Genomic DNA, 19,156 nt, shown 5'->3' on the forward strand with positions numbered 1-19,156 from the left:
CTCCAATGAGTGCAATAGTAGTGAAATTAAATACTTCATATATTATTTCAATAAATATAAATTAATATCTATAAAAAATTAATTAAAAGTAATTACCAATTTAATATAATATAATATTTAATCAATTAAAATTAAAAATAAAAATTAATTATTACAAATATTTACCTATTAATAAAAAATAATTACAAATTGACAATTAACAATTTAATAATTAAAAATTGATTAACAATTAATTGTAATTAAATACAATGAAATAAATTGATTTATTTAATTATTATAAATAAATAACTTCCCACCCTATTCCCCTATAAACCTGCTACAGAAAATAAATTAGGAAAATTAACATAATTAACAATTAATCAATGTATTAAAATTAATTGCCAATAAAAATTTAATTAATTACCAAATATAAATTAATTAACAATTAATTAAAATGAATACCAATAAATAAATTTACATATTTAATTAATTATAATTAAATTACTTCCCACCCTATTCCCCTAAAAAACCCACAACCCGCTACAGAAAATAAATTAGTAAAATTAACATAATTAACAATTAATCAATTAATTAAAATGAATTGCCAATTAAAATTTAATTAATTACCAAATATAAATTAATTATCAATTAATTAAAAATAATACCAATAAATAAATTTACATATGTAATTAATTATAATTAAATTACTTCCCACCCTATTCTCCTATAAACCCACAACCCGCTACAGAATGAAATTACGCAAAAATTAAAAAAACAAATTTCATTAATTAAAATAAATTATAACATAAATACACACTTTTCACACATATAATAACATAAAAACACTATAAAAAATTAAATATTATTAAAAATTCGATAATTTTAATAACCTATATTATATACTTCGATATTTTAACTGTCTATATTTTTTACATTCGATATTACATTACTTACCATAAAAACGATATTTTTGATGTCTATATTCTGTCCAGTCGATATTTTGTCCAATCTATATTTAAAACTCGATATTATGGCCATTCGATATTTTCTAGTCGATATTTTGACTATTTACCAGTGGTATGTATACCACTTTGGCTCACGTGGGATTCACCTCTGGCTCTCGGGTTAGCGATACTGGCCCAGAAGAGTATATCCTTTCATGTTTCTAGGACCTGGTCCGATCCCATTGGCACGTACGTAGCACTACAGGGAGTTTGGGGACACAGGGAGATCATGTTAGTCAGTGTTTTTGCACCCCCTTGATTACAGTGGCAGACTCTAGAGAAGGTGGCGGAGGCCCTGCTGGTGGTGGATACCTCCCTGCACCTCGTAGGTGAGGACTTTAAAGAAGTGGTTGATTCCGCCAGTGATCGGTCAGCACAGTTAGGTAATGCGAGGGGAACAACAAAACTGACTGACTTTGCCCGCAACCTGGGTCTGCAGGATGGATGGCGAACGCATCACCCCACTGACCGGATGTACTCATATTTTTCTGGAGTGCATAGTGTGTTCTCTAGAATAGATTACTTCTGGTCCTCAGCAGGGGAACTAGTCACAGTCACATCGGTGAACTACCTAGCAAGAGGGTTGTCGCATCACTCTCCCCTTTGGCTCAAGGTAAGAGGGGAGACCCAGGGCAGAGCGGGAGGCTGGAGGCTAAATGCCTGGGATCTTAAGGATCCTGGGCTAACGAAGGAGCTAAGGGTGGAATCAGGGCTGTATTTCCAAGACAACAAGGGGAGAGTAACCTCTGCAGTGGTCCTCTGGAAAGCCTTTAAGGCGGTGCTGCGTGGCAGAGCCCAAGATGCTATTGCACACAAGAACAAGAAAGAGATGCAACAGATAGTGCAGCTAGAGGGTAAACTCTTGGAACTGGAGGGACATGTGGGAGTGGGTCCTAGTCCGTCCATCCTGTGACAAATGACATGTTCACCCGTGCGGAATACCAATCACTTGCCCGTAAGGAGGTGAAACAGCAGTACCTTACCCTTAGACCGTGGCTATATGAAACTGGAGACAGGGCGGGGAAACTCTTAGCCTGGCTTAGTAAGAAGGAGATAGCATCCAGATGGGTGGGAGTCATTCACAGAGAGGGACGGGACCTCACTGGGTCATCAAGACATTGCGAATGCCTTTGCAGATTATTACTCAGTTTTATACAAAGAACGAACCACGATGGGAGATGAGCAGATCTGGGAGTATCTCGAGAGAATAGACCTCCCGGTCCTGTCCTCGGAGGACCGTGATGCTTTGGAAGAGGAGATTATGCTGAAGGAGGTGACAGAGGCCGTGAATAGACAAAAATCAGGGAAGTCCCCAGGCCCCAATGGTCTGCCAGCGGAGTTTTTTAAGGCAAACTCCAAATTGCTGGGTCCTCACCTGTTGTATATGTTCGGAGAAGCCAGGAAAGAGAACACACAACCACCTAATTTGTGGAAAGCTACAGTAGTGGTGATCCACGTGCCAGGGAAATCGTCAACTGACTGTGGGTCATACAGACCAATGTCTCTCCTAAATGTGGAGGTCAAGGTGCTAGCTTCTATTCTGGATAATAGATTGTCTGGGTTGATTACTTCCCTAAAACACGCCAACCAATCGGGTTTATGTTAGGGAGGGCTACGCGATTCAATTTGAGACGGGTAGCGAACTGAATGAGTATGATCCATGGCAGAGCAGAGCCCCATATGCTCTTCTCCTTGGATGCAGAAAAGGCCTTTGACGCGGTCAACTGGCCCTTTATGTGGAAGACACTAAGGAGATTCGGATTTGGCCCCAAGTTCATGGAATGGATTCAGTTGCTCTACAGGTCTCCAATACCAAGGGTGAGGGTGAATGGGGCAATGTCAGAGGAATTTGGGATAGAAAGAGGAACTAGAAAATGTTGCCTGCTGTCTCCGATGCTTTTTGCATTCACCCTGGAACCGCTTGCTTGTCTTGTTAGAGCACACCCAAAGGTAAAGGGGTTCAGGGCAGGCGAAAGGGAGGAAAGCACCTCACTCTAAGCGGATGACGTCCTCCTGTATATCACCGATTCCCCATCCACAATCCTGATCCTTTTTTGAGAGCTGGGAATGTTTGGGGAACATGCAGGCTACAAGATTAACTGGGATAAATCAATCCTTTACCCAGTGGGCGGTCCATTTGAGACACAGGATCTCCCCCAAGAACTCCAAGTAACATTGGAGGGTTGGAAGTACCTGGGGATATCCAAATCCATGGACAGCTCACGTAGCCGCACGCAAAATATTCGGAGGGTAGTGACAGAATTCCAAGCCGACATGGAGAGATGTAGAAAGTTGCCCCTAACACTACTGGGAAGAGCAGCGATGTACAAAATTATTACAGTCCCATAGGTACTGTACAGCCTGCAAAACACATATCATAGGATTCCGGAAGACACCTTCAGGGTGATAGATGGGGAGGTGCGCACTCTCTTGTGGGACGGGGGGCAGCCACGGATTGCACTCAGCACGCTGCAACGCAATCAGTACAACGGAGGGATAGCTCTCCCCGACTTCAGGTCATACTATAGGGTGGCTCACTTGATAGCAGTAAATGAGTGGGGGCATATGTCGAGATCCCATCCAACTCATGCCCTTGAACAAGTCCGGTATGAAGTCCGATCCCACCTACATTACATATATGGGGGGGAAGGGGTCAAACAGTGGATGCTGGTGACCCAAAGGGCCCTGGAGGCTTGGAAGGGAGCCAAGAAACAAATGGCCTGGCACAAGAAGCGATGCAAACCCCACTATGGGAGGGTAGGAGATTACCAGAATTGGGGATATTGAAGGTATTCAGGGATTGGGACTTGATAGGAATCTCTACGATCGGGGACCTAATAGAAGAAGGCTCCTTGATCTCATTTGCAGCCTTGCAACATAACTTTCAGATGGGTGAGAGACAAAGGTTTAAGTATATGCAATTGCAACATGCGTGGAGGGCTGAAGAACTAGATGTGGTTGGAATCCCTGAATACGCGCCACTAGAGGCCAGACTCCTGCAAGACAAGATACCAGAGAAAGCTATATCTTGGACCTATAAGACTCTCATAAATAATGTTCCAGACAACCTAGTGACCCTGAGAAGGGCCTTGGAAGAGGTCCTGGGAGAGCTAGAAGACATAGACTGTGAGGTGGCCCTGATGCGGCCACGGGAGGTCACAATCAAACTGAGGCTGAGGGCAATTCAACTCAAAATACTACTCAGAACGTACATCACCAGGTCCCGACTTCACAAAATGGGAAGTGCAGAGTCTCCAATGTGTCTCCGATGCCAGACCGCGAGAGGCACATTCATACATACATTATTGGAATGCACACGAATACAAAGATACTGGACTATAATTGTGAAGGAACTCAGTGAAGTCCTTGGGGTCCAGCTACCAATGGATGCCAAATATGTACTGCTAAGGATACCCTCTGACATAGACCTACCCAGATAAAGTCTTAGCTTGTGTAATTTAGGCATGATAGTGGCCAAATTGGACATAGCCAAGAAATGGGGAGCGCCAGATATTCCGAAAACTGGGATGGACATTTATGGGTGCGGAGCAGGTGACTTACAGAATGAGAGGGTGTCAGTGGAAATTCTTTAAGATTTGGCTCGCTGGTTCCGGTACAATGGGCTTGAGCTTCAAGAAACACCGGGGGGGGACAATTGATGTAGCAACGCCCTGGGAGGTGAGAGGCCCTAGCGAACAGTCGCCCTAAGACGGGAGGGGAGCAGACCCTAGTGGGAGTCCTATGCCATGTCCATAAGTAGAAATATGTTGAGCCGACAAGAATGGAGCATTTACTGTAACTACATGAGTACTGTGTATTGCCTGTTGACTTTATTTGTAACTAATGTGAAACTGACATGTCTTGCTAATCATGGAAAGGTTTCAATAAAAAGAGTTATAAAAAAAAAGAGTAAACAAACATGGTAGGTTACTCACGAGTGACCTCAGACACTTCCATTCTGCAGGACATGGTGTCTGTTTCTATGGGCCCAGTGCTCTTCAGGTGGACGCAGTAGACAGCGCCTTCCAAGCCAGGTATTGAATGCGTCACCTGAACGTGCACTGAATTTTGATTGCTGCAATGTGTTTATCCACTGTTTTATATTTTAAGTTGGTGGGAGCTAAACATAACATGTTTATATTTTAGGTGTAGTTTATGTATGGTGTAAAATGATTTGCATAAACTCTAACCACATTTTTAGGTCTCGCCTGGCATTGCAGCGCACATGTGCTGCTCGCTCTGCGAGTGTCTTTTAGAATCTATACAGTTTCAGTTTCAGAAGGGGACTTTAAGCCATGCTCTTGTTTTCAATTGGCTTGCGTCATCATTTATGTTAAACGCTGGTGCATGATTAAAAATTGGGGGTTTGGGTTACTGCCTTGTCCCCTTTTAGGGAGGCCCATGTGGACAGGCTGATGCCATCTTTGTTTGGCGTGATGATGGAGGGAAACGCTGGCTCCTTATTGGGAATTCTACCTGCTCCTCCCTCCCCTTCCCCCATTCAAAAGCAAACTCCCCAGAGTTGTGCTGTTCATTGTTAAGACGGGAGTTCATCAGGTCAGAGTGGCCTTCTTGGTGGGAGGGGGCAGCCATCCTCATCAGGACAAAGTGCCCCCAGTTCACAAGCGCATGTGCGTGGCAGGGCGCTTTCCAGCATCGGTAACAGGTGGGCTTTTTTGAAAATGTGTTAATCTGCCTTTAATAATATGTCCTAACCCCCACGTGGCAAGTTAGTTCTTTCCATTAGAATGAGCAGTGAGCGGAGTAGCCACGGGAGGCCATCGGAGGGCTTGTGAGAAAAGAGCTGGGGTGAAGCGTCCACGGAGGCAAGCGCTTGACAAGAAATAAAGGAGGTGGGCACTGCTAAAGGACAGACTGTGCAGAAATGTGGGGGTTCTCCGTGAAATCTCTCCAACCCTCTCCGCACAGGCAGTGCCCCGCACACACCAGACACACGCAGAAAAGGGAGCACGCACACATGCACAAGCAGCCATAGACAGACACATACACACAAACAGACACACACAGGCAGTTGTTCAGACGCAAGTTCATCGGGTCAGAGTGGCCTTCTCAGTGGGAGGCGGCAGCCATCTTCATCAAGACAAAGCGTGTACAGCCCCCAGTTCACAAGCACGGGAGCGTGGCTGAGCGCTTCCCAGCCCGGCCACAGGAGGGCTTTTTGAAAATGTGTTAATCTGCCTTTAATAATATGTCCTGGCCCCCACGTGGTAAGTTAGTTCTTTCCAGCCACGGGAGGCCATCGGAGAGCTTGTGAGAAAAGAGCAGGGGTGAAGCATCCACCGCTAAAGGACAGGCTCTGGCGGAATTTGGGGGTTCTTTGTTTTTCATGTAATCTCTCCGACCCTCACCACACAGGCAGAGCCACACACACACCAGACACACGCAGACAAGCGAGCCTGCACACACGCACATGCAGCCGCACACAGGCACATGCACACAAACAGACACACACAGGCAGATACACTGAACCGCAAACACAGACTCGCAAACACACACACAAATGTAGACACACACAGACACACTAAAACACATACACAGACAGACACAGACACATGAAGACACACGCACACTGCAGCCATAGTTCACCCTCCTGGGTGTTGCTCATAAAGAGGCGGTTTTGGATGGGTCTTTAGCTTGCTGCTTGCAGTGGGCTGGCTGATGATTTCTTTTGTAGGGGGTGATTATGGTGTGTCTTAAGGCACTTTTCTCTATTCCTTGTTGGAATTAAACATTTATAATTATTTTTATATATGGCTCGCGTCTATGAATATGGTAGTACATTAGGTGTTCATGTCATCATCTGCTTTGTGCACTTGAGTGAGACGTAGCGCTACAAAGACTGAGAGCGCAGTTTGGATGTTCAATCGGGGTGCCAGATGTCATGTTCAACTTTTCAGTAATATCATCTCTGATCTCAGGCTCTCATTCTCAAAAAAATCATCAAATCTTTGCATCCGAGATTACAATAGCCTACTTTAATTCCTCATTTAATTCTCACCATTTTTTAAAGTGTTCCTTTTTTTAATTGAGTCCAGATTAACTCAAGTTGTGAGAAGATCATGCAGGAAGGGGCAGTTGCACATTTACCTTTTTTTCTACCTTCCGCTGTTCACAAACCCTTTTCCATTGAGCGCCACGTCCATACCCTGTAAAGCCACTTCAGCCAATCAATAGGTGCCATCAATTGTGGAACATCATTGGTGTGCATTCTAAACTCGAACCCAGACTGGCTCTCTACAATTAAAAAGTGGACATTGTCTTATTGTCAATGATGACTCCTGGCGAGTCGGCGACCATGTAAATAGGCTGTCCTAAGAACCGTGTCTTCTTTTTGTTTATTTGTCTTCTATATGGCGTGTTCATTGTTGCTGTGAGACTGAGTCCAGCCACTTTGCTGCTGGTCGTCCTGCTCCTCTTTTTCCTTTGAAGTTTTCTAGCATCACAGTCTTTTCCAAGGAACTGGGTCCTTTTCTTGATGTGTCCAAAGATGTGAACCTCAATCTAATCATCTTAGCTTCCTGTGGACGTTCCGCATCGACTTGATCAAAGATACACCGGTTTGTATTCCATGGGGGTCCATGGTCTTCTTAGAAGTGTCCTCTAACCCACAGTTCAAAGGCATCTATCCTGATCTATTTCTTCGCTGTCCATCTTTTTCATTCTTACCGTATCCCAGGGAATACAAATGTACAAGTCTGACTTTTGTGCTTGTTGGATAAATCAGTGCATATGAAAATCTTTTCCAAGTATTACATGGCAGCACGTTTAGGCCTGCCATGGCTTACCAGTTGGGATCCTTTTTGGTGTTCAGAAACCAACTATTGCTGAATTGTTTTGACACATTGATAGTGTTCTCCTAGTGCTTGGGGGACATAGTTGTCTTTTTCCTGCAGCTTCCACGCATTGCATGATGGTCAATATAACGAAAAAGCATAGCCAACAGGCCTGGCTTTTGAAGGTTTTAGCGTTTTATTCGCAAACATATGCAATAGACATAGAAGATTAAAATTCATAAAGAAGTGACAAGATTTGGAAAAGACAGTCTCGCCTATGCAAGTGCTATTGGCTTAGTCAATGTCCTTAAGCCATGCTGTATAGCAGTGCGGCTGCTGTGCCGCATGGCTGACAGATAGGCAAAAAGCACTAAGATGTGGCCAGCACTGACCGTGAGGGGAAGTGACCTGTTTTCTTAGTATGGAATTACTCTCTGCCTTCTCCCAAAAAAACAGAACTATGACAACCACACCTTGTCCTCAAACTTAAACCAACAAAAGATTTAAATACACATTTATGCATCAACCTTTTTTAAAGGGGGCATGAAATATGACGATACCAAAGGGGATGATGGACGGAGCGTTTGAACAAATCAAACACTCACCCCCAGTCAACTGATCTGGGTTTAATCCATCACCATTCTTTAGCTCACTCAGCCACCCCAGTTCAGACATGGCTATATGCAAATCAGTCTGACCCTGTGCCTCGTGGGAGCAGTCCAGCCCGAACTGCCAAGCCATGTCTTCCCTGGACCGGAAACAAGCATCCTGGGACCGGTTTCTCATGAAATATGAGCCAAAGGCAGAGGGTGCAGGGCAAAACACAAATTAGGCAATAATAACAAAGATAAACGATAACCACCGTCCATAAATGGGTGCAAAGGCTGCAATCTACTTAAAGCTGTCTGAAGTTGTCTGAGGGTAGGAGGATCATGGCATGGATGTGATGTATGAAACTCACAAACACACAAAAGGCATTCAATAAAAAGAACACACTTGTATTAATCATTTTATTTCTGGCTGAAAGTCGCGGTGTTGGCCTTGCATGAAGACAGCGCCAAAAAGGTCATGCAGAGTGCAGTGCTGTCTGCATTTTTGTAGCATCTCGGAACGCATTGGTGTGAATTGTGGGTGCTTTTTTCCCTGGCGAGACGGGAGGGGGCAACCAACGAAAGGAAATGGGGAGCAGTTGGGGTGGGTTGACATGGCAAACACAACCAGGGGGATGGGGGATCAGACAAGCAACATTGCAGGAGGAAGATAAGAGGGCAAGCAACAATGCAGGAGGGGACGCAAGAAGGGGGTACAAGTTAAAAGTAAAACAGAGTACCTCTGAAAGCAGCGATCATTGGAAGGACACTGGGCAAAAGAAGCAGTGCCTTGGCTATGCTCCAGCGTAACGACAAACACAAGAAGAGGAAGTGAAGCAGGCACTCACTAACCTTGCAAGCGACAGCACGTGCTCTGTCTCAGCAAGACCTAGAGTTATACAGGGCTACTGGAATGATGCAATAGGAGAGGGCCAAATTAGGCAGCAGGGTTGAGTAAATTATGCTACAACAAGAGACAAATTATGCTGTGTAATGCAGCACATTTTCTGATAGTATTACTTCATTATTTTGTATTTTTTACTATTGGTAACACTGTCTGGTCATTGGTTGCACCTCGTTGGTACCTGTTTAACACACAAATATAGCAATAAGCAACACAAAGGTGAATAGTCAACCTTTGCAAAGGGCCTTTCGCTGTACAGCAACACATGCTGCTGCATTTTTAGTAACTTTTGAACCATTTGAGCTAGAAACTATTTTTTTGTTAATATTTGCAGAATTTGCAGCAGAAGGTGAATTATGTGGCACATGCAGTAAGTCTATAATTATGTGAAAAAACGTCGCGGCCGTACAATCGTATACTTCCAGTGGCCCTGAGTATAGGATGTGGGGGGGGGAGAAGGAGCAAACTGTTAAGGAGGTGAAAGTGCCCGCTAAACATACAAAAGAGCATAAACAACCAACTGTGCCCCAATACAATTATGAGTGCTAGGGTGAAAGCAAGAGGGGAAACAGCAGTTACTATGCAGCTTTAAAAACCCAGGACATTTACCAACCAGTCTTTAGCATGCTGGTAAGTACCACACAGGTAAGGATTTGTACTTTTGCCATGCAGTACTTAACCACGCAGGTATTAAAAAAATAAAATAACATAGGCCCTTATTATGATGCCGGTCGGCTGAGCGTCTGACTGACATAGTATCGGGAGTGGAACCACCCGACAAGTATTCGGCGATACCACTCCTGATATTATGATGTGACCGCCAGGACGGTGGTCGGAACCTTAGCCTTTGCCATTGCCGCTTCTGCTGCGGCCCAGACAAGGGACACAGCACAAGCTGCAGTGGTAAAGCCTATGTTTCTAAACATTTATGCACCATGTACCAGGCACCATAGGGTAAATTTGGCTGATAGTTTTTATCAAAGTCCAGTAACTACAGATGGCTTTACAGGGTTCAAGGTTGTAATAAATCAATATATGCTCACAGTGTATCTTTCTAAGAGAAAGTATTAGACTGTGCGTCCCTTGAAGCAACCCTGTCACAGACATTTAAGATGCTTATAATCTTCTAAACGACCTCTTGCCTCGCACCTGAGTGTAAAAGATCTAAAGAAACAAAGACGCACAGAAATGTTAAATTAAAATGCAGCTTTTCACGACATTTGGAAACAAGGCACAGATACTAGATAACTCATGGAAGGTTTTGTTTTTTAGGTTCGCTCCTAAAAGGCCTAAAACACGCCAATGTGGTGCTCTTGCACGACATCATCCAGACCTGCGAATCCCTGACCTTCGTCTTTGAGTATGTGGTGAGTGGCGTGACAATGACCAACCTCCTCCAGACTCTGGAGATGGGATCTGGAGTCCACTCTGTGCACATCTGGAAGGGGTGGGGGAAGATGGCTGATCCTCTTCTTGTTCAAAGACATGCCGCCTCTTACAACTAATTCTGCTCCATTTCTGCTTGTGTCTCCAGTGGCACTGGTCTCTAGGGTAGTCCTAATTTCCTTACAGGCTCTGAATTTAAGCCCTGCTAAACTACAGATGTTAACCCAATTTAAAATGCTGTTGACTACTTGTTTGAAACCCATATGCTCACACATTGGAAGACCGTTACCAGAACTACACCCAACATTGTATTCATAAGTAAGACACGCTAAGTGTCATTCTCCATACCAAGATCTGATTAAATCACCTGCAGATACGTTTCCAGTATGCTGTTGTGTTGTTGCATTATAGTCAAGCGCACCATGAACCACAATGTGATAATGTTGCTTAGAGGAATAAAGGGGATTTTATTGGCCAAAAGAGAGCCCATTGCTTAGACACAATGGACATTCAATGGATTCCATTGTGTGTGGGTTGGTGTATCCAGGCTGGGTTCTAAGATCTCAACAGCACTGTGGGGTGTTGTGGCTACAAACAGTTGGTTGAGAACAGAGCCCTTGACAACTCATCCCTTGTAGACATGATATTGCATCTTGTACTGCAAATGTGAGTGACCTAATCATCAACAGTGCTGGGGCGTACTCAGATGCGTGCCGAAAGACAGAGAACAAGGAAGTCTAACAGGAGATCAATTATCCATAATCAAACCATCAAGGATGTAGTGAGCCAATGAGGAATAATCTGTCCACTATACTGGTGACTGGAGCTTGAAGAAAACCAGGCTACACTCTCCCTTTTTTTAAGAAGGAAGGGCGGTTGGACAATAGTTGGGCTTTATTTACTTTTGTTAGCAATTAAGCTTAAACATTATTTAGGACCACACAGAAAAGCACTTGCAGAAGGCCGGGGACACTATTGTGTGGTAGAACAAAAGTAGGGTTTCACCAAGAGGGTGGTCGTGTGGTGTTGTTTTCTGTGTTGGGCATAGAGGCTTTCTCAGCAGTTCTGTTGACTTTGTGTTTCTGTATCCAGCAAACAGACTTGGCACAGTACATGTCCCAGCACCCGGGAGGACTCCATCCTAACAACGTCCAGGTGAGTACCACAAGACAAAGCACCAGTACTGCAACTGCGGGTACACAACACAATCGGTGATAGCCTCTCAAAATTATTGGTCCGACCTAACTCACATGTGCCACTGTACTTATAGCGGATACCATGCACAGCCAATTAATGCCTGATTTATGCACCCAATGGCCAAGAGAATGGTCTGGGAATGATCACTTAGCCACAGATCCCGAACCCTGTCCCAATCAACCTTCCATGCCTTGAACTTAGTATGGAACATAGTCCATAATGTGGGCAATTCATACTTTCCGAAGTGAGCTATATATTGTTTCCGATGGACCCTGTGGTCCAGCCGGATTAGGGGCCTCAATTACGAGCATTTTTGCACCGCCGGAGCGTCACTTTTTTGACGTTCTGGTGGTGCAGTGTGCCTTGGCATATTTAGAAGGCCATGTTAAGCCACTTTACGTGGCTTTTCATGGCCTTCAAAATTTGTGCCTCTTTCACACAGAACACTGGCTTTACATGGGTGTTGCTGGGGGTCTTCCCACGCAACACCCATGAAATCTGAAGCATTCCCAGAGTTCCAAAAAATCATAAACCTGGGAATGTGTCAGATTCTAATGCCACCCCATGGGTGGTGTTAGAAAAATGCAACGAAGAGAAATGTTTTCATTTCTCCTCGTATTTTCCTTTTTTATGTGTGCGGCATTCTGCAGAACACATAAAAAGAGGAAATCGCCTGAGTTGATTGATTTTGTGCAGGAAGGTGTAACTTCCTGCAAAAAATCAATCAGCCCTGCAACGCAGGAACCCTTGCACCAAGGTGCACAGCAGGGGGGCAACTAGACCCGAACTTCAGGGGGGGCAGAGACTCCTAGCAAGGGCGGCGCTAGCACTGGCCACACCCGGACCGAACAGTCTTTTTTGGCACCACTCCCTCATTTCCTCCTTGTCCATGAATTCCCACACTACCACTCACCAACAATGCACCTCAACCCTCTTTCAGCCCCTTTCTGACAAACATTTCATTTTTTATAGGGCTACTCGTAGTTTACTTGCGCTCAGTTTTGTGATCTGCATGGTACATGTTCTTTGTAGCAGGCACATTAACCCTCTGCGCTGTGTGGGTGAGAGGAGTGCCCATGTGAGTGCACGGTAAGTGATGCAACAGTGTGAGAGTAGGGTGAGAGGAGTGACTGAAGGGTGAGTGAGGTGGCCATATGAATTTGGGTGCGGATGTAAGTGCAGAATGGGACGAATGAATGCATGGTTAGTGATGGGCTTGTTTGAGTGAGATTGCAGAGTGAGCAGTGAGGGGGACAGGTGAGCGAAGTGTTCCATGAGTGCAGGGTGGGTAGTGTGCTCGAGTGACTGCAGGGTGGGGTACAGGGTGAACAGAGCAAGTGCATTGTGAGTGCAGAGTGAGCACTGTGAATGCAGAATGAGTGGAGTGCTCATGTGACCGCAGGGTAAGTGGAAGGAGAACAGTGTGAGTTCATGGCGAGTGGCATAAGTGCAGTGTGGTCATTGTCATAGGGTTTTATTAAGCGCACATATCAACTGGAGGGTCTCAAAGCGCTGTAGCGAATGCTGGTGGAGGTGAAGATAGAACGGCTGAGAAAGTGGGAGGGTGAGCTGTCAGAATAGCCAGGTTTTAAGCTTTTTGTGGAACTGTTCATGTTCCGAAATTGTGCGAAGCTGCAATGGGAGTTTGTTACAAAAGCAGGGGACAAGATGGGAAAAAGATCGGCCACCGTGCCTGGCTTTGAGCACCCTGAGTATAGTGAGAAGATGTTTAGTTCCAGAACTAAGGTTCCTGTGGCTGCTTAGTTTTTTGGCCAGGTAGCTCAGCCCATTACCATACAAGGTCTTGTGTACCAGACAAACTGATCTTAAAACTGATCCGTTTCTTAATTGGGGGCCAGTGGCGAGTTTTCAGACTGGGCGCCGACGGGGACCGAGGTGGAAGGTTTTGTACTAGCCTAGCAGCTGTGTTCTGCAAGACTTGGAGTCTGGCGACAAGCTCCTTGTTAATTAAGGCCATCAGAGCATTTCCATAGTCAAGATGACTGATGATTAAACCTTGGACAAGCATTTTTCTTGACTCTAAAGGAATCCATTGGAAGATCTTGCGTAGGCTCCTCATTAAGACATAACAGATGCTCAATATTTGATTTACCTGGTCTTTCATAGATGTTTTGTTGTCGATTTTTACTCCAAGGTTGTGTACCGTGGATTTAGGAGACAGATAAGGGCCAAACCTTTGGGGCCACCAGTCGGACCAGAGTTCATGAGCCTTGCCAAATAGGAGGGTCTCGATCTTACTGGCATTGAGCTGCAGATGGTTAGCTTACATCTACCTATACAGTTTCTTTTATCTAATTCTGGTATCAGTTGGGTTGGGACCAAGGGTGATTAATAGCTGGGTGTCTTCAGCATATGACAACACGTCAAACCCATATGATCTGATCACCTTGGATAGGGGTGCCACATAAAGGTTGAAAAGCATGGGACTAAGTATTGATCCCTGGGGGGCTCCCTTGTCTACCACCCGGCACGAGAAACTAGGGTGCCCAGCTGTGCGATAGTATTTTGGTCTTTTAAGTAGCTTCTGAGCCAGCTTAGGGCTGTTCCTCTGATACCCATCCCCCACAATCGTTTTTCTAATATACTGTGGGAGATGGTGTCGAAGGCAGCCGACTGTCCTAACAGGACAAGTATGGCTGACTGTCCCAGGTCGTGGGCAAGTCTTATATTGTCGGCTTCCTCAACCAGAGATGTTTCAGTGCTGTAGCCAGCCCAAAGCCTGACTGAGAAGGGTCCAACAGCTTGTGGCATTCCAAATAGGTTGTTAGCTATTTGTTGACAAGAAAGTCAATGCAGGGTGAATGATGTGAGTGCATTATGATCAGTGTGAGTATATTGTGATCGCTGTGAGTGTAGGGAGAGTGTGAAAGTGAAGGGCAAGAATGAGAAATGAGTTGTCTGAAGGCAGTGTGCATTCCCAGACACTTGAAGTAACTCAGCATGTTATTGAGGGCTGGCAGGGCCGGACTGGCCGTTGCGGGCACCGGGCAATCCCCTGGTGTGCCGCAAGGGTGGGGGCCGGTTTTGGGCCCCTGGGGGCTGTTTTTGTTAAAGGGCCGTTTTTGCAGCATAGCTGCAAAATCGGCAGAAAACTGGCCCCTTGAAACAGCTAGGTCGCACCCCCAACCACCCCCTGGGGGGCGGGGGGGGGCTCAGCACTTTGCCAGGGCCGGTTTTGGTTCCAAGTCCGGCCCTGAGGGCTGGCGTAGGGTTTCAGATGTAAGTTAAACTATTGCTATTATGGCCTTATTCAGGGACAGGGCCGGACTGGCCATAGCGGGTACCGGGCGTTTTTGCGGTGGGCCAAAGAGGTGGGGGCTAGTTTTGGACTGGTGGGGCAGTTTTTGGTACACAGGGCAATATCGGTCCCCTGTACCAAAAGCAGCAGCAGTATTTTCCAGGCACACCTACCTCCCCCCCACCCCCCCAACGGCCGGCCCGACTCATTGCCAAGGTCAGTGTGCGTTCCCAGTCCAGCCCTGTTCAGGGATCGAGGGTGGAGGAAATAAATATTTTACTCACCCTGCAACAAACTTCCAGTCTTGTGAGTAGGGTTGCCAGCTCATTATATTGATGTCCCAGACGGTACAAAAATAAGCAGTCACCTAAAGCCCATCAGCACTTATCTGTGCATACTTGGAACAGCAAATATAAATAGAAAGCATTTTTAATTGTGTTCTAGGGCTGCCTGAATGATCCATGACTGATGATTAAAGGGAACAAAGACAGAAAAGTCACATTACAAATGAATAGATGCTTTTTTATTTATAACCCTATTTAGTCTCAAGGTGAGGTCTTTGCAGACTCTTTAAACAACACATGGCTGGTATTTTTCTTTTAGCAACCCTACTTTATATTCCTTTTCATGAAATGCATTCTCACACTACAGCAGTAAATGTAAAAGGCAAATGTAAGGAAGAGGGAGAGTGGGGGCCCAGGGGTACTGGAACCAGAAAAAAACGAACCCTCGGTAACCAGTTTCCAAACGTATGTAAATATGCAAATGGTCTTTAAAGACCTGTGAAAAACTCGGGTGTGCCGGAGATAAGACTCCAGACAATGCCCAGCTGCGCCCACAGTAGCTTGAGATGCAGCAGTCCAGGCTGACACACACGATGGGGGGCCGGGGGGCGCAAGCCCTTTCAACCCTATGGGTGTTGCGCGTCTGTGCACGGGTGCCTGTGTTGGCGCTAGGCAGCACATTGTGTGCCTGAGCAGGGGAAAAGGACAGGAATGCACCATATCTCATAGATTCGGCGCGTTCCTGCCCTTTTGTTTTGACGCATGTCAGCACTGCAAGATTCCCTGCGGCGCTGCCCTGTGCCAAAACCTCATAAATGAGGCCCTGGGTATTTAACACCTATTTAGGTTTAAGTCCTGGTGATAAAGAGTTAATGTTCAGATAAAATGTGATAAGATATAGGATAAATGTAATATGAGTCCTGTCGGAGTGACTTGTAAATGTCTCCATATCATTTTCACAGTTCTCAGCAGGCCAGATGTAGGTTCTTAGGGCCATATGTATCATCAAACTATTTTGCATTTCCTAAATAGCGAATTTTAAGGAAACGCTATTTAGGAAATGCAAAATGGTATGTATGAAAAAAATCGCTTTTTATTTGCGATTCCTTAAGCTTCCTTATTTGCAAATTCGCATTTAGCGAATTCGCAATTAAGGAATAATTTCCAATGCATTCCTATGGGCCAGGAGGCCCATAGGAATGAATGCAAAATAATTCTCAAATTGCGAATTCGCAATTTGCTAATCGCAATTTGAGAATTATTACAAGGGTGCAGGGTTGTCTCAAAGACACCCTGCTGCACCCCTGAAAAGAACGTGTGTGCATATGGCACACATACATGCCCTATGGGCATGTGTGTGCATCACATACCACCTTTAAAAATGCCAAATTGTGCATTTTTGGAAGAATTCGCAAGTTACCATCAACTACAAGTTGGTGGTAATTTGCGAATTCTTAACCACAATTCGCAAGCAAAAAATGCTACATACATAGCATTTAAGGAATCGCAAAATTGCGATTCCCTAAATGCTATGGAAAAATAAGGAATCGCACAAGTTTGCAATTCCTTATTTTGGGAATGTTTCATACATCTCAAAACATGCAAAAAGGCCGTTTGCGATTCGCAAAGGCCGAAATTCTGCAAATTTCGACCTTTGCGAATCACAAAAGGCTTGATACATATGGCCCTTAGGGCCATATGTATCATACTTCCGTTTTGCGAAGTCCAAATAGCGAATTTTAAGGAATCGCTATTTGGAATTCGCAAAACGGTATGTATGTACAAAATCGCTATTTAATAGCGATTCCTTACCATTCCTAATTTGCGATTAGCAAATTGCTAATCGCAAATTACCCATTGATTTCTATGGGCCAGGAGGCCCATAGGAATGAAGGGGCAATTTGCGATTAGCAATTAGCTAATCGCAAATTAGGAATTTTTTCAAGGGTGCAGGGTTGTCTCAAGAACACCCTGCTGCACCCCTGAAAAAGACATTTGGGGGCATATGGCGCACATACATGCCCTAAGGGCATGTATGGGCGTCATGTGGCACCTTTTGTTTTTTGGAAAAAAGATTTTTGAAAAGAATTCGCAAATTACCACCAACTAGAAGTTGGTGGTAATTTGCGAATCCTTAATGGCATTTTTTGAATATTTTTTGTTTGATACATTGCATTTAAGGAATCGCAAAATTTGCGATTCCTTAAGTGCAATCGCAAAATAAGGAATTGCAAATTTTGCTATTCCTTATTTTGCATCAAACATGTTTGATACATACCATTTGTCAAATTAGCATTCGCAAAGGCCGAAATTCGCAGAATTTCGGCCTTTGCGAATGCTAATTCGCTTGATACATATGGCCCTTAGTGAGCAGAGCCTGTTCAGTGAAATACGTTTTGTTCCATTCACCAGCGAATGATCCGACGAGCTTATTTTAAGGACGTGCGAGGACCCTGGGGTCATTCTTCCCCATACCTTTCAACTGTGTTTTTTTACATTGACTCATAAATAGAATAAAGTGTTCGTAGCATCCATATTGTTACAAGAACAGGGTGTAAACCTTGTCGGTGCACACTGTTGTGCAGTTCTAGGTATGTTAAGCCATAGAAAGGATTGCCACGTAGGGCACAGGGGTCGTGCGTCAGTGTGTTAGTTCATTTGCTGCCCACTCTTCACAGGTGTATTCTACCTGTGAGAGGAATATGTCACTCCATCCAGCCTACTGTCTGTAGCGCCTTACTACAGATTGCTATGGTTCCTCCCCGTAGTCAGGGCGCTATTACAGCGCAAAGATCAATTGTTTGTATTTTGTCTACATAGACGATTTATGATCATCTGTTTTTGCTGCCACCAAAGAGCAGTGAGTGCTACAAAAAGAAGTGGCACAAACGAGCACAACCTTTCAATTGGAGTAGGGTGGGGCGGGGGCTAAATGTACTTTGGCGCCGGGAAGGGCTTTAAATTGTATGTCTGGCTCCTGGAAGGACAATTTTACTCTTGGAGACCTTTAACCTTGACAGCAGGAAGCTTATCTTTGAACCAATAAAAAGGCTGACTAAGGCCACTCATTCCGCTCTGTTGGGAATTACATCTTTCAGACACTGATCAATCAAAAGGTGCAGCCACTTTGGTAATCCTGGGTGGAGAGTTGCCAACTGGGGAACCGGGTTCCAGTCTCGGCGTCGGCTCCACATCCTGTGATTCTGGGCAGACCACTTAATCTCCCCGTGCCTTAAAAAAAAAGTGTTCTTGTGCAATGTAACTGGTGCTCAAGTAAAGAGCTCCAGTACATTCGGGCCGAGTTCGCTCTATGTGAAACTGCTAATAAAAAACAACACCAAGCCTGACTTTTGTAGGGTTTCCGCTCTATGAATACCTGTATGTACTTATATACATATGTTTTCTAGCTCTACATTAGGGTGACCAATTGGCCTGGATGCAAATTCAGGACGGTGAGTGTAAAAATTCAGGACAAAGAGTCAAAATTCAGGACAAAAATTCAGCACAGGAGGTCTAAATTCAGGACAAAATTTCCTCCAATAAAATGGACTATTCATTACACGTTTACCTTATTTCTAGCAGGAAGTGAATCCCTGGCCCTTTTCAACACTCTGTAAAATTGTCTTGTTACATCCTATCAAGTTTAGGCAATTAATAAGCAGTCGGGTGTACTTTCAAATGCACTATTTCTCACCATTGTATTGGAAGAGAACGCCCATCCCTCCTGCATGATATCGAATTGTCTGCCATTCCTTTGTA

At 44.7% G+C, this 19,156-nt stretch overlaps 1 protein-coding gene across 1 annotated transcript in view; it reads left to right on the forward strand.

The window, feature by feature from the left end:
• The window catches only part of CDK15 (cyclin dependent kinase 15), a 448,471-nt gene that overhangs the window by 168,775 nt on the left and 260,540 nt on the right, over positions 1–19,156 (forward strand). The window contains exons 5-6 of the mRNA XM_078680225.1: positions 10,544–10,638; positions 11,750–11,812. Coding sequence (XP_078536351.1) covers positions 10,544–10,638; positions 11,750–11,812 — 158 coding nt within the window. The remainder of the gene's footprint in view (positions 1–10,543; positions 10,639–11,749; positions 11,813–19,156) is intronic.

This window comes from Lissotriton helveticus, chromosome 3_1, assembly GCF_964261635.1.
Source record: "Lissotriton helveticus chromosome 3_1, aLisHel1.1, whole genome shotgun sequence".
NCBI classification, from domain to species: Eukaryota; Metazoa; Chordata; class Amphibia; order Caudata; family Salamandridae; genus Lissotriton; species Lissotriton helveticus.